Source organism: Dipodomys merriami, unplaced genomic scaffold (genome assembly GCF_024711535.1).
Source record: "Dipodomys merriami isolate MVZ:Mamm:240054 unplaced genomic scaffold, mDipMer1.0.p SCAF_143, whole genome shotgun sequence".
NCBI classification, from domain to species: domain Eukaryota; kingdom Metazoa; phylum Chordata; class Mammalia; order Rodentia; family Heteromyidae; genus Dipodomys; species Dipodomys merriami.
In genome coordinates, this window is record NW_027202749.1 from 2,938,045 (window position 1) to 2,952,534 (window position 14,490).

At 56.5% G+C, this 14,490-nt stretch overlaps 2 protein-coding genes across 6 annotated transcripts in view; one reads left to right on the forward strand and one right to left on the reverse strand.

Moving 5' to 3' along the window:
- The first annotated feature begins 51 nt into the window (after positions 1-51).
- On the forward strand, positions 52-2,339 carry Cfap184 (cilia and flagella associated protein 184). Its single transcript, XM_070021793.1, has one exon. It carries the CDS (start codon positions 113-115, stop codon positions 1,910-1,912), a length of 1,800 nt encoding a protein of 599 aa, XP_069877894.1. The 5' UTR covers positions 52-112; the 3' UTR covers positions 1,913-2,339.
- A 6,225-nt stretch (positions 2,340-8,564) lies between these two features.
- Positions 8,565-14,490, reverse strand: part of Tbc1d14 (TBC1 domain family member 14) — an 80,027-nt gene continuing 74,101 nt past the window's right edge. For all 5 annotated transcript variants that reach the window (XM_070021799.1, XM_070021798.1, XM_070021801.1 and 2 more), the window contains 2 exons: positions 13,152-13,410; positions 8,565-8,714 (listed from right to left, as the gene is read on the reverse strand). In XM_070021799.1, coding sequence (XP_069877900.1) covers positions 8,649-8,714; positions 13,152-13,410 — 325 coding nt within the window. In that variant the 3' untranslated portion in view covers positions 8,565-8,648. The remainder of the gene's footprint in view (positions 8,715-13,151; positions 13,411-14,490) is intronic.

A 14,490-nucleotide genomic window follows, 5' to 3' on the forward strand; every position in this document is an offset into this window, starting at 1 on the left:
CTCCGCCCCAGGTCTGGCAGAAGGCCACGCTCGGGCCGGAAGTCAAGCCGGAGGGCCACGCCTCCTGAGCGCGAGCCGGCGCCAGCGTCCAATCATCCTCGCCTGTCGCCCGATGGTCTCTCCCTATTGGTCCATCTATTTCCGGCAGGCGGGGAGAAGGGGGCCGGGCGTCGGGGCGAGCGCCTGGCCAATCGCGGGGCCTACCGTGCGCGCCCCTGGTTGCCCCGGGAAACCTAACAGCTCGCAGCCGCGACCGGCGGACATGGACGGGGACGAGCGCTCGGAGCCCTCGGAGGACGGAAGCGAAGATGGAGAGAGCCTGGACACGACCAGGATGTCTGAAAACCAGTTCCTGGATGAGTCCGTGGAGCCCGAGACCGAGCCAGGGTGGGAGCTGGAGGCGGGCGCGGAGGAGTTGGAGACGGCCGAGATAGAGGCTTGGGAGAGGGCCGTCGCCGAGGACCAGCCCGAGGAGGCCGAGAGAAGCCCGGCGGCCTCCGAGGCCCCGAGCGGGGACAGGTCGGCCGAAGCCCAGGAGGAGGAGCCGGCCGAGTCCGACTGGGAGGTAGCCGAGGCGGAGGAGCCGGCGGCGGCGCGGAGGAAGGAGACGGGCGCGTTCCCCCGGGGCTCGCTGCCGCTGACCACCATCGCCGAGGAGGCCGCTGCGGAGCGGCCCCGGAGGGGCGGGGAGGAGGAGGAGGAGGCGGCGGCGGCGGCGGCGGCGGAGGAGGAGGAGGAGGAGAAGGGAGCGGGAGCGGCGGCGAAGGGCCGGGGCAGCGAGCCCAGGGAGGGCCGGGGCCCCGACGGGGGCGCGGGGGACAGGGCCGAGGGAAGCCGGGAGGCGCTGCCGCCGTCGGGCCGGATGGACGACGAGGAGTGGTCGGAGGAGGTGAAGAAGCAGCAGGAGCAGCAGCTGCGCCGCGAGCTCCTGGACCAGTACCACCTGCTGCTGATGGAGCGGAACCGCTACCGGCGCTACAACGCCTACCTGCAGCACCGGATCTGCGAGTCGCTGCGCAAGAAGAAGGGGCTGGAGGCGGCCGAGACGCCCGAGCGCGCGGCCGAGCCCGAGGCCCCCGAGAAGGAGCAGGCCTACCTGCACTACCTGGCCATCCTGGAGGAGCTGAGGAAGCAGGAGGTGGACGACCTGGAGTGGTACCACCAGGAGCTGGGCCAGCTGAAGCAGCAGTGCCAGGAGAAGCAGGCCCGGGTGGAGAAGGAGTGGCGCCGCTTCCAGGCCCTCAAGAAGCAGGTGGTGATGCAGGTGATGGGCAGCTGCCGCCTGCGCGGCGGGCGCCAGGCCGCCCTGCGGGAAGTGGAGCAGACCCAGGCGCTGGAGGACAAGAAGGAGAAGGAGATGAGCGCCGTGCGGCTGGAGAACGTGCAGCTGAAGCAGAGCCTGGTGCACTTCCAGACCAGGATGAGGGCTCAGGAGGACCTGTCGGAGGGCCTGCTGCTCATCGACTTCGAGCAGCTCAAGATCGAGAACCAGACCTTCAACGAGAAGGTGGAGGAGCGCAACGAGGAGCTCTCCAAGCTGCGCAACAAGGTGACCAACAACGTGCAGACCATCACCCACGTGAAGGAGAAGCTGCACTACGTGGACATGGAGAACGCCTGCAAAAAGATGCAGCTGATGGAGATCGAGTCTCAGGTGTCCCTCGGGAGGGACATCCTGACCAGGACCAAGCAGGCCCGTGACAGCCTGCGGATGGACAACATCAAGCTCTATCAGAAGAGCGGGCTTCTGGGTAAGGAGTCGCTCCTCCGGGATTTGGAGGTAAAGGTGGACAAGACCGCGGTGCTGAGCCAGCGCCTGGAGTCCCTGAAGCGCCACCACACGGGGCTCATGCTGTCCTGCAAAGGTGTGAAGCAGAAGATCCGGGAGGCCAAGGCCTTCCTCCCCTCCTGACCCCAGGGCAGGAGGGCGGGCAGGGCAGAGCCCCCGCCCGCTCAGCACACTGTCGGCTCCCCTCCGCGCACGCGCGCTCTACTTGCTGCTGCTCTCTTCAGAAGCCCATGGTACTTGGGATGGACACCTATTTTTGAATCTCATCGGGTTTCAGCTTCCAGATCAGGGCTGAGCACAGAAATTGGGCTAGCAAAATATGTGATTAAGCAAAAACCGGTCTAGACAGGACCAGTGACTGACTTCTCACAGTACACAGTCAGCTGTCCTCACGCTGAGCAAGTCTGTCATTTCAAGCACCTAATCGAAAGCAGCACTGTCCCGGTATCTGGAAGGAGCCTTCAGTCTCACCAATGGGCAGCATTTAGAAAAATTCCTCTGCAATAAGCCATTAACTTCTCTTTGGACTTATTAAACTATGTAGAATCACTGTCGCAGTCAGCAGCTCACTAATTCCCCTAATCTTGTATCATACAGGACTACTTTCTAGGGTAATGTAGAACAATCCCAGGAAAGGAGAGATGAGCAAGAAAGGGGCTGACATTCTATCTTTCCAGTCACAGGGCTCTCAACTAGTTTCTGTGCTTAGAAGATGCTCCCGTGTTGACTGACTGCCTTGCGTGGCTTTTTTTTTTTTTTTTTTTTTTTGGTCAATCGTGGGGCTTGAACTCTGGGCTTGGGCACTGTCCCTGTGCTCTTCAGCTCAAGGTAAGCACTCTACCGCTTGAGCCACAGCACCATTTCTGGTTTTCTAGTGGTTTATTGGAGATGAGTCTCACAGACTTTCCTGCCTGACTGGCTTTGAACTGTGACCCTCAGATCTCAGCCTCCTGAGTAGCTAGGATTACAGGCGTGAGCCACCTGTGCCCAGTTCCTTGTGTGACTTTTCCAGTTAGGTCTGGAGGGGGGGTGGTGGGGGGGGGGAGTTAAGAGAATTCTAGACCCTGGGCATTCTGTTTGCAAGGTCACACTGCTATTCTACCTATAGCCACTGGTTCTCTACTCCTACCCCTCTTCCTGCACTACGTGCACCCCACTCAGACAAGAGCCTAGGAGGGGGGCTGTGGGGCCTGGTGGCTACCACATCGGTTGTAGGGTTAGGGCATTAATCGAATACCAGTCTAATACCATTAATCTAATACCATTTTCTGAATGTCTGCTGTGTGCCACTCACTGATCAGCGCCTATATTATATTAAAAAATAATTGCAAGCTGGGCGCTGGTGGCTCTTCCTTGTAATCCTAGCTGCTCAGGAGGCTGAGATATGAGGATCGCAGTTCAAAGCCAGCCCGAGCAGGAAAGTCCATGAAACTCCATGAAACTCTTATCCTCCAATAAACACTCAGAAAACCGGAAGTGGCTCTATAGCTCAAGTGGTAGAGTGCTCGCCTTGAGCTGAAGAGCTGAGGGACAGTGCTCAGGCTCAGAGTTCAAGCCCTATAACCGACAAAAAATAATTGCAGGGGGCTGGGAAGGTGGCTCAATAGTACAGGGCTTGCTTTGCATGCATGAGGCCCTGGGTTCGATTCCTCAGCACCAGATAAACAGAAGAAGCCGGAAGTGGCGCTGTAGCTCAAATGGTAGAGCGCTCACCTTGAGCTGAAGAGCTGAGGGACAGCGCCCAGGCCCAGAGTTCAGGCCCCATGACTGATAAAAATAAATAATTGCAGGAAGAGAAGGATGAAATGCCAGGAGTAAGTGGGTAGCACAGCAGAACAGGGAAGGTAGTTACCATCACTTCCGGCAAAGACCCCTCTGCCCCCGCAAACCCTGGAACTAGGGTTTTTGCTGTGAGTGAAGCAGAGAGGCCATGGGTACTATCGCAGACGCGTCCACCATGCCAGAGACTGGACCCAGACACATTTGAGGCAAACATTATATGAAACTAGATCTTTGCTTTTATTTTTCCCAAAATTAACACATTTCATCAGTAAAAGATCATTTGGGGTGACAGCACATTTGAGATTTTTAAATTTTGCAAGTGCAAGTTCACCTGCAGCCAGAACGTGGTTTTGCCACTAGGCTCGTATGCTGTCCACAATATCAGGGTTAATGCCTGTCTGTGGCGAGTGCGCAGAGCCATGGAGCTGTGCCAGGACCACGGTGGCTCCAGCCTTTGAAAGCAGCTTCTTGGTTTTTTTTTTTATTTAAATGACTAAATATGTGCATACTTTAATGATTGTATGCACACGTGCATACATATACACACCCCACAGTCCTGGCACTTTAACTCAGGGTCTGGGCACTGTCCTTGACCAAGTTTGGTCAAGGCTAGGGCTCTACCACTTGAGCCACAGCTCTACTTCCAGCTTTTTGTTGGTTGATTAGTGATAGAGTCTGATGGTCTTCCTGCCCAGGCTGGCTTTGAACTGCGATCCTCAGATCTCAGCCTCCTGAGTAGGATTTACAGCCTCCTGAGTAGGATTTACAGGCGTGAGCCAAGACCGCCCAGCATGTGTAGGGGTTTTTTGAGGCAGGGTCTTGCTATGTCTGCCTGGTCTTGAACTTGATATACTCCTGTCTCCCAGGTGCTGGGACTATGGACATATACTTGTCATACCCAGTTCATTTTTTAAATTCACAACTTTTGGCATGTAAGACATAAAGTTTCCACGGGAAAGGCCTGAGTCTAGCTGCCTGTGGAAATGTTCTAGGTTTTTATGGTGCAGTTCTTTTCAAACTCTTGGCTTTTAAGATTAATCTTTACAAGTCACCAGGCTGTGGCTAAGACCTTGTTTTAAGCTTTGGTTACAGAAAAAGACGATGAGGCTTAGAGAACTTAGAGAAAGTTTTCCAATGGCTGGCTGGAAGTGTGGTTTCTTTCTGGGTTTCTCCCAAGTGCTCTAGATCAGGGGCAAAAGGCTTCAGAAGCAATGTCTAAAGACAAACGAGGAGGCTCTGGGGCCAGAGCGACGATCCCAAGTACACGGCTGGCTCATTCTGTTGTGATGTCGCGGGAGAAGGCCGTTCCCCCTGCGAGGCCTGGGCACACAGGGAAAGGAGGCTCTGGCAGCTGGTCCAGGGAGGTGAGGCTTTGTGTAGCCCCACCCAGGGGAGCCAGCTGGTTGCAGGGGCAGAGGGCAGTGCTGGCAGAGCAGACAGGAGCCATGTGGTGCTGAGGCCTCTCCAATAGCCAGGCCATTTCCCAACTTCCTAGGCAGGCAAGGGACTAAGTAAATAACATCAGCAAATACTTGAGTTCCTATCTGGGACCTGAAAAGCAAATCTATTCCCTCCCCAAATCCAAATTCTCCATGTATTGATGTGAGCTCACCTGACACCTGGCCCTGGGCTCAAAGGCTGCCCTCTGCTGGCCAGGCCCCTCCCAGGGGGAGGAGCAGCTGGGAGCTGCCGCTGTCCCCCCTCATTCAAGCGAGTGCTTTGCTCTCACTGTGCCTCTGTGGCAGGCTCACCTACCAAGTGCTCGCACCGGGGCAGGGTGTCTGGGTCTCCCCGTGGCCCATTAGCCGAGCGCCTACGCACGGGACACTGGGAGGTAGCACCAGGCTGCACACCGGGTCCTGCACCTGGGAAGAGATCAGAACTGCAGCAAGGCTCCGAGCAAACGTGACCCCTAGAGGGCTGCTGGAGCCGGCATCTGGGCGCGGCGGGGGCCCCAGGCCTGTGGTGAGAAACAGCAACTTGTGTGTCACACGGCAGGAGAACCGCCGTAGCGCTTCCGCGGAATGATGTGCACCAGCGCCAGATGCAGCGCCTGTGGCGAGCGCGCGTCCACCTCTCAGCACGACTGCTGTCAACCCTGCTGACACCGCACCTCAGCCCACGATGACAATGCAGTCAGGGGATCTGCAGCGGGGCTGGGCATCAAACTACTGTGGCTCTGTGCAAAGACCTCCAGCACTGTCCACAGGTGACGGGAGGGCACTCTTCCAAGCTCATTCCACTGAGTAGTGAGGGCCGAGTCGTGAACACTCGGTCTCATAGGAACTAGCCCACAGCTGGCACAGAACCTACATGCCTGCAGACCCGGTGGAAGGCTGGGGGGGTGGGGGGGGAGGGCAGGGAGAAGGAGGAGGGAGTCTAAAGCTGCAAGCAAGCCAGACTAAGGAGAGGTGCCCAGCTTGGAGGGGGCACTGAACCCTCAAATCCCAGGCCTAAGCTACCATAACTGCCATACACACACATACATATGTATGTATATATGGATATATTATTTTTGCTGGTCACGGGACTTGAACTCTGGGCCTGGGCACTGTCCCTCAGCTCTTCAGCTCAAGGCTAGCGCTCTACCACTTGAGCCACAGCACCACTTCTGGCTTTTTCTGCTTATGTGGTGCTGAGGAATTGAACCCAGGGCCTCATGCATGCGAGGCAAGCGCTCTACCACTGAGCCACCTTCCCAGCCCCACAGCCCTATATTTTTGATGAACAAATCCAGGAAGCAAATTTTTATATATTCAAGCATTATAATAGAATCGAATTTTGGCCATAAAATCCAAAGAATTTTAACTAGAAACCAACAGTGAGCATAAGTAACAATTTTACATGACTTTTATTTAATAAAACCACATATTTACAATTCAAAAAGTCCTACTTTGAAACACATTACTAAATAAAATTAAAGGTGACCTGTACAAGCAATGAAAACATGATGCGTAGCAAGGGTTACTGACAGTTTTCTATCAATAAGGTGTTCAAAATAGTCAAAAACTGAGCAGTTAAAAAAGTACCTTGGACGTGAATGCTGTTTCCCCAGCAGAGCTGCGGCATGGCGGCCTCGAGTCTGAAACTCAGGGGAGGTGCAGGCTCCCTTGGGTGCCCCGTGGGGTCCCGCTCACCTACACAGTGTCGACAACGCACAGGAGTATGACGCTGCGTTCGCCAGAGGCCGGCGGCACCTCCGGAGGGGCCGAGCGCCCGGTGGCCGCGCCGCGCCGCGCCACGCCACGCCGCGGTTCCCTGAGCATGCGGGAAGAGCTGTCTGCACCTGGGTGCAGCCGGGAGTCTGGTTAAAAAATGTCACGATGCCCACGCTTAGGTCAAATGGGTGAGGCATGGTGAGCACTGGGTTGTGAGCACTCGGGAGTTTCACAACAGCCTTCCCAACAGACTGCCCAAGGCCCTTGTCACCCACCTGTGCAAATGAAGGATGATCGTTATGTACAGTAAGAAAATATATACATCTTTTAAAGAACAGAACGTCCACATTGTGGACCAAAACTAAGTAGGTCTGGGGGGAAGGCCAGCCCAGGGCTGGACAGTCCACTTCCCACAGGCTGCGGGGCCTGGGCTACATTCAACATCTTGATGTCTGGAATGGCTGGGTCTGGAGGCCGCTGGCTGCTGGCCACGACAGCGCCTCCTCCAAGAGGTCAGGCGAGGCCAGCCGTGGAAGGCTGAGGCAGAAAGCGGTGCCCACGGTGCCCTGCAGTCCCCTGGGACAGCCCAGGTGAGAATGTGGGGGAAAGGGGACACCAAGAGCAAGGGCACATGGCAGAATGGGATGGAGGCTTGAAGAGGGCCCGGCTGCCACCCCCAGCGAGGGCGGACGAGCAGAACCTCACAGGCCCGTGGCAGCAGACCCGCTCTCCCCGCTGCTCGCGCACCACCAGAGCCGCTCAGGGCTCCTGACATGAGGGGCTGGCTCAGGGGAGGGGGCTCATGGACAGCGTGGACGGCTGGAACGCAAGCCACACACGTCCTTGCGGCCTGAGTCTTCCGCTCTGGCCTATCAGTTCACAAAAATGACAAGGAAAGCTAGAACAAAAAAAACTCACCGATGAACTTGGGGAACTCGGGGGAGGGGCTGGTGCCGGGCACTGAGGACGCTAAGGCCGCCCGGCTGTCAGAGAAGCCGCTCGGTCCTTGGACCAGCACGCACGCGAAGACCCTCAGAAGCCAAACGTGTGTGGCCACTGCCACTCAGGACTAACCGGGCCGTCTGTGAGACAAAGGCAGAGGGGGCCACTGCGAGAGCAAGGAGCGGCCCACGGCTGCCTCCACACGGCAGGCGTGGCGTCCTCTAGCCTCTGCTCCAAGGCTGCCCCAGCCCCCGGGCCTGCCTCTGTTGCTGTGGCTCGGCGGCGCGGGGAGCGGAGCGGCCTCTGGCACGGGCACCGAGGGCGCACCTGCAGCCTTCCTGCTGTGATTGGTCAAGGCAACATGGTCAAATGTCAACACGAAGGTCCAGCAGGTCCCCAGGAGCTCATGAGCACCCCAGCAAGCAGCCTTAGAGGGCCCATCTTCCTTTCTGCTGTCTTTGGTGGGTAGATTTTTAAAAACAGGACTTCCAGTTCTGGAAAGATTCTCTCCATACCTACACCAGCAATTCCTTTCTTATCCAAAACAGGAGCCAATAGCATCTCCGAGGCTCCCCAGGAACATTCCTCGTGCGTCTTGGCTGAGAGAGACGGTAATGTTCGTCCAGGCGCTTGGCATGGCAGCTTTACAACGTGACTTGTGCTGGAGGAACGCGAGGGAGGGGACGGCCACCGCCCCGTCTTTGCCCCATATGGGGACCGTGGTGGCTGGCCTCCGCTGGTGCCAGGCCACAGTCCACAGAGCCACTTAAGGCGAGGCCCGGGCTGAATGCTTTGAATGCTGTTTGATTTAGTTTGTTTTTTAATTCTTTGAACGCCGTTTGGTTTTGTTTAAGGCCAACTCCAGCATCGGGACTCTGACAGGCAAACAGCCTGCTTTCCTGTGGCCAGTGTCAGTGTGAAAAATCACAGGTCTGCTTGGAGACCTGCCTTGCGCAGAGAGCGGGGCCTGCGCAGGCTCAGTGTCGGAGGGACGGGCTTCCTTTCTCCATCTCCCGGCTGTCTTTCTGTAGTGCAGCCAGCACCTAGAATCAAGGACAAGGTGGCTGGGGTGAACCTGCCAGGGGCCGCGGGCACAGCGTCTGCTACTCAATACTCACAACATCTGCGCCAAGGACCAGCAGCCCCTCCTGGCCAGTCCCTGGCCAACCCCGCTCTCTGCCCTCTGGGCCTCCTACCTGCATCCAGGTATCTTTCTAACACACCATCTCTGGGCAATCTGCACCCATTTCCACCGGCCAGAGCCAGCGTCGGAGCAGGGGGGTGAGGTGAGGCCTGCGGCTCTCCAGGCCAGCCCTCCCCCCTCCTGCGCCTTCTGCACTGTGAGCCTACAGTGCACGCCTAGCAGGGCTGGACAGATGCCGGCTCTCCCGAATCACCTTCCTGCCCCCTGGCTCCTCACTCTGCTTCCCCTGAGCTTGCACAGCCGTGCTCAACACGACTTATTCTGTGGTATTTATGCTAGTGCTGGGGCTGGAACCCAGGGCCTCCCAAACAAGCTCCATTTTTTCACTCACGGCTGGTGCTCTACCACTTGAGCAATGCCTCCAGTTCTGGCTTTTCTGGTTATTTGGAGATAAGAGTCAAGGATTTGTCTGCCCCTGGCTGGCTCTAAACTGTGATCCTCAGATCTTGGCCTCGCGAGTAGCAAGGATTCCCAGTGAGCCACCAGCACTTGGCTGTTAACTTTTATTTGAAAATCAGATTCTACTACATGAGATTGATTGCCTAACAACAGCAGCAGAGTCACAGGCCCGAGGGGGCCCATGGGAGGGGGTGAGGCCCCAGCCACCGTCTTTAGGCCCACACCGAGGACCCTGAAACACAGCCAGACAAGCTTGGCAAGGGCAAACCTACAGAAGCAACCTCCGCCGTGCAATGCTCACCTGCCTGGGCAGCCTACACTACCATCCCGAATGATCAGAGGCGAAACAGACGCGTGGCGCGTGGGTCTCAAATAAGCTGTATGAAAGGAGTAACCACAGATAAAAGTCCCCCTCCACCTCTGAGTAAATAGGACCACCAACACTGACTTTATTTCTTTTTTCTGTGCCAGCACTGGGGCTTGAACTAAGGGCCTGGGTACTATCCCTTATCTTTTCCACTCAACACTGGCACTTTACCATTAGAACCATTGCTATACTTCCAGCCCTTTTCTTCGGGGATGGGGGGGGGGAGGGGCGGAGATGTTAATTGGAGAGTCTCACAGACTTTCCTGGCTGGGCTGACTTCTAGATCCTCAGAGCTGAGCTTTCTGAGTTGCTAGGGTTACAGGGGTGAGCTACCAGTGCCTAGCTATCATTGACTACTTTGAAGGAGCTCACCAGTATCTCAGACTCAAGCACAGATCTAATAGGAATGCCACTGGCCACAGTTCTCCACGACGGAGCTGTGCGAGCCTGTCATTCTACTGAAAATCACGAAATGTAGCACAGGCTGCCTCTCTTCTGATCCCTGAAACACAAGCAGCAGCATGGTAAGGTCCAGGGTTAATGCTTCCGTCTGCACGTTAGCGCACTGGTGTGCACGTGTGCCGTAGATACGGGCGGGCTAGAGGAGCCTCAGGAACAGAGCTCCCTCCCTTAGAAGGCACCGGGGAAGGAAGCAGTGGGAAGACCCAGACCTGTGACCAGGAGGAGAGGCCTGGCTTTCTCTCTTGACTTCAGAAAACCACTCTAAGCCATGAGCCCGGAAGATGGCCTCCCCCGGAGGCCTGTGAGCTCCATGCTCTGCCGCTGCCATCCTGACATGCTGGAGCCCGGGGAGCCAGGGCCCAGGCCTCCGCTCACACTGCGCCTTTGTTAGTTACCGAGCGGCACTCTCTCCGCCAGCCCTGCTCATCCTGCGTGCTGCAAATGACTTACTGAAACACAATCCTCCCTTTGGCGGATGCGCTTCAATGATTCCCAGCTCTCCACAGAGACGTACAGAGCTCACCAACAGTCAACTGAGAGCGCCTTTGTAGCCCAAGAAGAAAGCTCTGTCCCTTTGGCCACCATGGCCTCCTCCTGCCACCTTCCTCCTCACCCGCGGCTCAGGGGACCATCCATGCCCTCCCGTCTCCCCACAAGCGCCTGTGTAGGTGTGTGTGAATGGACGCACTCAGTGCCCGGGCCTGGCTGTTCTCAAAGAGCATGCCCATTCAAGGGCACATGGCAGCCTACCATTCCTGTTAGTGAACTCAGCTTATTTAGTAATTCAGAAACATCACTCCAGGCTCAGGCTCGAAAGCCGGGGGAATATCTGCGGGGCCACAGCAGCATTTGTTCTCCCAACAGCCCCCGGGAGGAATGGAGCCACCAGCTAGATGAGGCACTGTGCACGGGACAGGAGGGGCAGACGGGAGGTCAGGTGCGAAAGGGAAACCTCTGGTTAAGCATGAGGCCCTGGATTATATGCCTTAGCAGGTGAAGTGTACGGTATGTACACATACCACGGTGTGCAGATTCAGTGAAGCTGCAGAAAAACACAGCCTGCCCAGAGATCAAAGAACTGTAACCTGACTGCACAGGAAGTAATCTTGCCAACAAACTTCGACTCGAGGAAGGAGTTTGGTCAATCGGCAGGACTGCAGAGGCGCCCAGGAGCAACCACCACAGGGAGCCGGGGAAGCGGGAAAGGCTGGGGACAAAGAGCCCCCTTCTTCCACAAGCAAAGGGGGCCACGGAGGGAAGGCCGCGGAAGAACGTGTGCTCTACGATGACTGAAAGATCTTTCACCCACACGATACATGGACCTCATTTGGATCCTGATTCAAATAAAATGCATTAATGACACCTGAGACAATCAGAAGCATAAAAGCTCTGGGTCTGATGACAGGGAGGGCTTGTACTGGAGACAGCAGCGCAGTTATGCATGGTTTGGAGAGACAGTCACACACCCATGACACACTGCTAGGGCTCCCGCTTCTGGTCACAGGAGACTTGAGCAGAAGTTGGGGACAGCTGAACTGTGAATCATAGTTACTGCACAGTATCCCTACTCTTACTTAATTTTGCATGTATTTTACATCATCTTCCTCCTCCTCCTCCTCCTCCTCCTTTTTGTGGGTTGTTGAACTCTGGACCTGGGTGCTGTCCCTGAGCTCTTCAGCTCAAGGCAAGTGCTCTACCACTTGAACCACAGTGCCACTTCGGTTTTCTGGTGGTTTATTGGAGGTAAGAGTCCTACAAATTTCCCTCCAGGCTGGCTTTGAACTGTGATCCTCAGATCTCAGCCTCCTGAGTAGCTAGGATTACAGGTGTGAGCCACCAGTGCCCGGCTATTTTATACCTTCTTATTAATAAACAAGTTCAATCATCAGGCTTTGTTGGCTCATGCTTGTAATCCTACCTACAGAGGAGGTGAAGACTGGAAGAATTCTGGCTTTAGGCCAGCCCAAGCCGTTTTTGAGACCCCACATCAATTATGGTGGTCATTCCTGTCATCCCAGCCACATGAGAAGCATAAATAGGAAGATCACTGTCTAGAGTGGCCTAGGCATAAGTTTGAGACATTATCTGAAAAATTACTATAGCAGAAAGGGCTAGGGGTATGGTGTCTGCATAGCAATCTAAGGTTTGTAGTTCAAACCCTAGTACTAGAAAAAAACATAATAAATGAAGGAAGGGGAGAAAGGAAGGAAAGAAGAAAGGAAGGAGATAAGGAAGAGAGAAGGGAGGGAGGGAGGGAGGGAGGGAGGGAGGGGAACTGTCAAGAATAGGCACAGAAGGGCTGGGAAGGTGGCTCAGTGGTAGAGCGCTTGCCTTGCATGCATGAGGCCCTGAGTTCGATTCCTCAGCACCACATAAAAAAAAAAAGCCAGAAGTAGCACTGTGGCTCAAGTGGTAGAGCGCTAGCCTTGAGCTGAAGAGCTGAGGGACAGCGCCCAGGCCCAGAGTTCAGGCCCCACGACTGGACCAAAAAAAAAAAAGAATAGGCACAGATTGGCATACATAGAAAATCATCAGCCTCCTCAGCTACTGACTGAGGATAACTGAGCACCACCAAGCATCAAGAACCATGGTTGTCGTTGAACTTTTCAGTGTGCTAAAATGTGGAGCCAGACAATACTGTGAGACCTCTGAGAAGCATGGGGAAGAATGGAGACGCAGGTCCAGACTGGAGCCGCTCAGTCACTGCGGCTGCCAGGAAGGAGACAAGGGGCGGGCGCTGGGCTTCGCCTAGGGATCATCGCCTCTCTGGGCTTCCTGAAACGGGCCAATCCCAGCCACTTCCCCAAGTACAGAGCCTGCCTCAGGCACAGTCCAGGCAGGGCAGCCGGCCGGCCCTGCTGTCCGCCCCTGCAGGACTGTGATTCACCATATGGCTTCTAGTATGCAGAGAAGATGACAGCTCAGCTCTGAGGCTCCCGATGCCGCTGCGGGCGGACGGCTTTCCCCCCTGTACCCTCCAGCTAGCAGCCCGCACAAGACACACGGCCCCGCGCACCCCTGGGGGGAAGGAGCAGGAGACCCACGCACCTGCGCCCACTTCTTGTTGCGACTCTGCATCTGGATGGCGGCGATCGCCGCGAACACCTCCTCCGCAGGCAGGTCCTCGGGCAGCCTTGTCAGGAACTGGGCGCTGTGGATGAAGTCCATCCTGGCCAGGATGTCCTCGAACAGCTTCAGGATGCCCAGGGCTGCGCGGAAGAGAAACTCCTCCCCGTCCCGGCAGAACACGTCCCACACGCGGCAGGCCAGGTCCAGGGGCAGGGACTTGCTGTACAGGGTGAAGATCCTGCGGGGAGGCGGGCGGGCGGGTTTGAGGTCCCGAGGGAGCGCTGTTCTCAGGCGACCCGGGGGGATGTGTGAGCGCAGCCCTGTGCAGACTGCCGGCTGTGCACCAGCACCGGACACCGCTGCATGCGCTCACCTCTGACGGACACCTGCCAGGCTCCTGCTGGGTAGGGCCAGGAGCTGCACATGCCTCGCGCGGCCCGGCATCTGCCCAGGAGCCAGGGTGGCCCCTGAGTCCTAGCCTAGTAACTCCCTCTGGGTAGGAGTCAGCAAGGAAGCAAAGTAAAATTTGCCAGTTTTGGTTTGGTTTGAGACAAGATCCAGGCTGCCATGCTGCCTCAGTGGTCTGAGTACTGGGATTAAACGCACGTTCCACCACGCCCAGCCTTCCTAGTAGAGATGAGTATTCCCTTAAGGATTATGACATTACCAGCAGGCTATCCAGCAACCCTTTCTAACCTGCTCGGGCCCAAGGAAGACATAGGAGGCCTCATAGTTGCCCCGTCCAGGGGTCCCCTCCAAGGGACCGCTGGACGCACAGTCCTCCCCGAGCTCCTGCCACGCCGGTGCTCATCACAGTGCATCGGCTGGGTTTGTGCATCACTTGCACCCCTGCCCCTCAGGGCCTTGTCCTGAATCCAGCAGTCTTAGTGAATAAGTTCCTGCTCTGCTATAGGAGTCACTGGTGCCGCCTCACCACCAGCACCGCCTCACTGTGAGTGGCAGCTCCCAGCAGCTCCCCGTCCCCGGCCAATCCTTCTGGCAGTGGCTTCCCTACAGCCCTCAGCCTTCCTCGCTGGCTCTTCCAGAGTTGGCACTGAGCTCTGATGCACCTGACTTCAGGTGCAGGGCTCAGCTAAGGGCTGACCCGGCCAGGAGTTACTGCCCCTAACCCCTCCCTGTGTGCCTCCTGGCCTGCTCTGTGCGGCCTGCTGTGACCGACAGGATTTCCCTGCAGGCCTCTGCACTGGGCCCAAGCCTGCACACAAGTACAAAGCCAGGCAGGAGCACTCCACACTGTCCTCAGTGCAAACCTTCCAGGAAGGCGCACTGCACAGGTCACCCGGCCATGTAACCGTGC